The 4755-nt window shown below is 41.9% G+C and overlaps 1 protein-coding gene across 4 annotated transcripts in view; it reads right to left on the bottom strand.

Annotated features, from left to right (window-relative positions):
- LOC123978369 (bifunctional protein GlmU-like) overlaps nucleotides 1–3412 on the bottom strand; it is a 4743-nt gene extending 1331 nt beyond the window's left edge. Inside the window, exons 1-3 of one of the 4 annotated variants that reach the window (XM_046061617.1) lie at nucleotides 3261–3412; nucleotides 950–1141; nucleotides 7–388 (exon numbers count right to left, since the gene is read on the bottom strand). In XM_046061617.1, the coding sequence (XP_045917573.1) occupies nucleotides 128–388; nucleotides 950–1141; nucleotides 3261–3263 (456 nt within the window). In that variant the 5' untranslated portion in view covers nucleotides 3264–3412 and the 3' untranslated portion in view covers nucleotides 7–127. Of the gene's footprint in view, nucleotides 1–6; nucleotides 389–949; nucleotides 1142–2550; nucleotides 2587–3260 lie in introns of those variants that run through there. The other 3 variants (XM_046061614.1, XM_046061616.1, XM_046061615.1) reach the window with 3 other exon arrangements.
- Nucleotides 3413–4755: the final 1343 nt, after the last annotated feature.

Below are 4755 nucleotides of genomic sequence, written 5' to 3' on the forward strand. Positions count from 1 at the left end.
CTTCAGATTTGATAATTGCAATTTTCCCCATTTCCCTTCCCATCTTGCGATCAAACAGAGTGATCAGTGCCTTGGACACACTTTTGTACATTAACATAGCAGCACGAGGGAGTTAAAGTCAGTCCACTCAGGCCGATTCGCCCGTCTGTGAGCGCGGTTTAACCACAAGCTCAGGGAAGCCCGTCCCCACGTCCATCTCTCTGGTAAACTGCAGGTCGACCGCCTCGCCGACGACCACCTCGGCTGTGGTGAACACCTCCAGATCTCCCAGCACGTGACCACCGACCGTCTTGCCCTCCTTGTCTGACAGGCAGATGTGGAGGTGGGCGTCGGGGTTTAGCGTGCCGACCAGGGAGACGATCTCGAACCGCCCGCTGAGGTGGACCACCTGAGGGAAAAGGCTGACATCATGACAAGCTAACATTACATTCATTACCTCGGGGACATGGTGGAGAGATTATATCTGCACACCGGCCTGGGAACGCTTCGGGATCCCCCAGTCAGAGTCATCCATCCTCTGCAGCTTCTGGACGAGCTGCAGAGGATGGATGGCGCAAGAGCTTGGGCCAGAACCTGGCCTCACCCAGGAACGGACGCATCCTCCTGATGGCGTTGAGGACGAATCTGCAGGAGCGGGTTGTCGTAGTGACAGTTGCAGTGAAGGTCAGCCCGTCATCCAGGTTCAGTCTAGGTACTGAGCACGGTTTATTTATGGTGACAAAACTTTATTTACACATCATGTAGAGACAAGCTGAGAAAACCTGATGAAAGTGCTGATCTCATTCATGTCAGTGGATTAAATTACATTTTACACTTCGAAGTATTAATATTTACAGGGATTTACAACGACATATGGACTTTTAATGAACAAGTTGTGACTGTTTTGTAGTTTTATTTCTTACATTTCTCGGCTGCATTTGTGGTTATAAACAGTTAAACAATATTTTACCTCATTTGTGTTTGTTGATGTGGCGTTGGCCAGCCGGAGCGTTGCCTTTGTGACGCTGCCGACGCAGGTTATGATGAACGGCGCTCGGAGTCGCCTCTCCTCCACGAACGTCTGCAAAGATCCCAGCAGCTCCTGACCCGGGCCGAACCGGATCGCGTGGACCTGCAGGGACGAGCCTCCTCCTGCTGAACTCTGCAACAAAAAGATGGTTTTATTTGTTAATTTATTCAGTTTTTCCATCTATTTTCTTAAATTTTTACTGTATTTTTAACACTTTTTTAGATATTGTGTGTTTTCTGTATTTGTTAAATTCAATAATTCTTGTTTATTTCAAAATAAATATGCACATTAAGCGAAATTTAAAAGGTTTAACTGGATATTAACAAAATAATGACGCAGCCGCTATATCTTTATCAGCTACTCTGTTGTTCATCATCAACTCATGACACATCATTTATCTGTAAGGCTGGACCACTTATTTTGGGTTTGGAGTCAGCCGATCTTTGAACGTCAACAAAACCATTTACATCCTCGTCATTTAAACTTGTTTTGTCTGTTTACTTGTCCAACAGCTGTGCGATCGTCATTTAAAATGGGCTCTAAATGTATTGAAAAGCAAAAATGTAATTTCAAATCGGACAGAAAGCTCTTGTTCATTGTGTGTGTGTGAGTGTGTGAGTGTGTGTGGCCCATTCAGCTCTTTAAGAGGATCACTGCGCTTAACCAAACACCCGGCTGACCTCTGACCCCACAGAGGGAGAAAGCAGTCACGTGACCAAACATAAGTGAAGCTCACATTGATCCACAGGTCCGCAAAGAGCAAGAGGCAGCGAGGTGGAGCCAACATCACATTACTTTACATTTATTTACTCTACATGTTGACGGGTCAATGTGTGAACTAACTGTCCAACTTTAGCTTTAATAATCACCATATTTGATCTTTTAAAAGTCCTATTTGGGGACATTTTTATTTACATTTTCTCTAGAATTCACTATGAATACATTTCTGTTATGTAGATTCGTAGTGATTCTAATAGAGGTGAAGAGTCACACAGAAATGAGAATGCTCCGTCTTAATAAGGTGACAGACGTCTAAAAGGAGGCAGCACTATCAGTGTTTAACCTACCGAAATGCTCACTGAAACTCAGGATAAGAGACTTAACCTCAATTACATCGTCATTTTATTAATGGCCTGAATTAAATGGTAACTGAACAAGGTTTAATTTGTTCCTGTATGAGCTGCTGTGGGTCATTGGCTAAAATGGCTCATGAGACACCAGAGATACATTTTAGAGTTAAATGTTTTCAGTGTGGAGGATCTTCTGCAGCTCGGTGAATCTGACAAGATCTTTAACAAGATTTTACAAGACAAATTTCCTCTGCGGCAGTTAGCTTTTATCCAAACACTGAATCTCTGTCCAACATTAGGGCCCTACAGCATGTGTCTCCTCTACAGACTGTATCCAGATATGATTTAAAACAAATTGACATGCATCTCCAATGTCCACGTTCAGTGATCCTGTAGGGCTCAACACACACACACACCGGCCTCCAAACAATGCTTCAGAACTACAGATAACTATAATAATACTACAAACACCTTTGTGAGTGGGCTTTCCATCACGATTTGATTTCCTCTATGGGTTAAACCCCCACGTGTTCCTCTCTTCAGTAACTGTGACAGCTCAGCCACAAAGTGAAAGTGAAAGTTTCCGCCTTGTATCATTTCCTTGCCTGCTCCTTTCTGTTATTTCAGAACTTTATTCTGACTTCACGATGCCTGTCTGCGCAGTCAGTTTTTTTTTTTTTTGCGGAAGACCGCAAGCGGTTTATTTTTGACAAAGCATGCAATGCATTTAAACTTATGTGCCATGTGGTCACAATGCGGCCTGGACCACATCCGGAGGTGGTTTGATCAGATCGGATGTGGTCACGATCTGCATTTACACCTCTACTTGCATGAGTTTCAGCACTACTGATAAATGGGGCCTTTAGAGGCTCAAGTCAAAATGACGATTAACCTTATTTTGCAGTTAAAAAATCTTCACACATTTCCTTATGTCATACAGGAAAGTTCAATACTACTAATTTGTACAGAGAGAGACCACTTTGTGGAAATAATGGCGGTGTGAAGATGAGACCTATCGTGGACTGAAAAGTTCTCCCACTTCTAAAGTTCTCAGAGTCGCAGGGGAAACAACCTGAGTGCAGAGTGGATTCACAACATCTGCTTTCTATTTCTCTGCTTTGGATTCGGTTCGGTGCAAATGTTTAAAGCTTAAAACCAAAAGTAATGAAGTGAAAACTCACCATTGTGCACCAGACTGAGGCTCCCGGAGGACTAAACTTTGACCACAAACACTTCCCTTAAACACTTAAGGTCACACACATGCAGGATCGTCAGAGTTTGGGTGGATCTGAGCATGCTCAGTGACACTGACCACTTTGTGCTGACGTTTGTTAGTTGTATCCTGGTCTTTGACTGCCCCCTGCTGGTGCTTTTAGAGACGAGCAACTGCAATGCAAGTTTTGACACCAAGTCATGTTTTGTACTAAATATGTTACAACATTTGACATAAAAGTCATTTTATGTCATTTTAGCTATTTTATGATTAAACATTAGTATATTAAATATATTTTCTGTGTAGTCAAAGGCTCTGTAACGACACGATGTAGTTGTATTTCTATCTTTACTATGAAGAGCACTGTGCTTTACATTTGGTTGATGTTCAGTTCTAAAATAATAGTAACCTCAAATAAAGACAGGGATCAAGTATCTCTTAAAAACAAAGACATGCATATGAGGAGACAGTGCCTTTTTCAGCCCTAGCAGCACTAATAATTCAGGGAAACCTCTGTATTGCCTGAGAGGCGAAATCCAGGGCAAACTCAGATTTGGATGACAATTTAGGGGGACCTGCCCTCCCCCACTTACATGTTCAGAAAGCCTTTAAATATGTAAAATGTGGCACAGAGAGAACATCAACATTAAAATCTGCAAACAATCAAAAACAACTTTCAAAAATAATTTAAACAATTACATTAAAAAAGGTTATAAAGTCCTTGGTCTTGGAGCCAACATCACATTACTTTATATTTATTTACTCTACAGGTTGACGGGTCAATGTGTGAACTAACTGTCCACTTTAGCTTTAATAATCACCATATTTGATCTTTTAAAAGTCCTATTTGAGGACATTTTTATTTACATTTTCTCTAGAATTCACTATGAATACATTTCTGTTATGTAGATTCGTAGTGATTCTAATAGAGGTGAAGACACACACACACACACACACACACACACACGCTGGCCTCCAAACAATGCTTCAGAACTACAGATAACACAAATAATACTACAAACACCTTTGTGAGTGGGCTTTCCATCACGATTTGATTTCCTCTATGGGTTAAACCCCCACGTGTTCCTCTCTTCAGTAACTGTGACAGCTCAGCCACAAAGTGAAAGTGAAAGTTTCCGCCTTGTATCATTTCCTTGCCTGCTCCTTTCTGTTATTTCAGAACTTCATTCTGACTTCACGATGCCTGTCTGCGCAGTCAGTTTTTTATTTTTTTGCGGAAGACCGCAAGCGGTTTATTTTTGACAAAGCATGCAATGCATTTAAACTTATGTGCCATGTGGTCACAATGCGGCCTGGACCACATCCGGAGGTGGTTTGATCAGATCGGATGTGGTCACGATCTGCATTTACACCTCTACTTGCATGAGTTTCAGCACTACTGATAAATGGGGCCTTTAGAGGCTCAAGTCAAAATGACGATTAACCTTATTTTGCAGTTAAAA

This window comes from Micropterus dolomieu, linkage group LG10 (genome assembly GCF_021292245.1).
Source record: "Micropterus dolomieu isolate WLL.071019.BEF.003 ecotype Adirondacks linkage group LG10, ASM2129224v1, whole genome shotgun sequence".
Lineage (NCBI taxonomy): Eukaryota > Metazoa > Chordata > Actinopteri > Centrarchiformes > Centrarchidae > Micropterus > Micropterus dolomieu.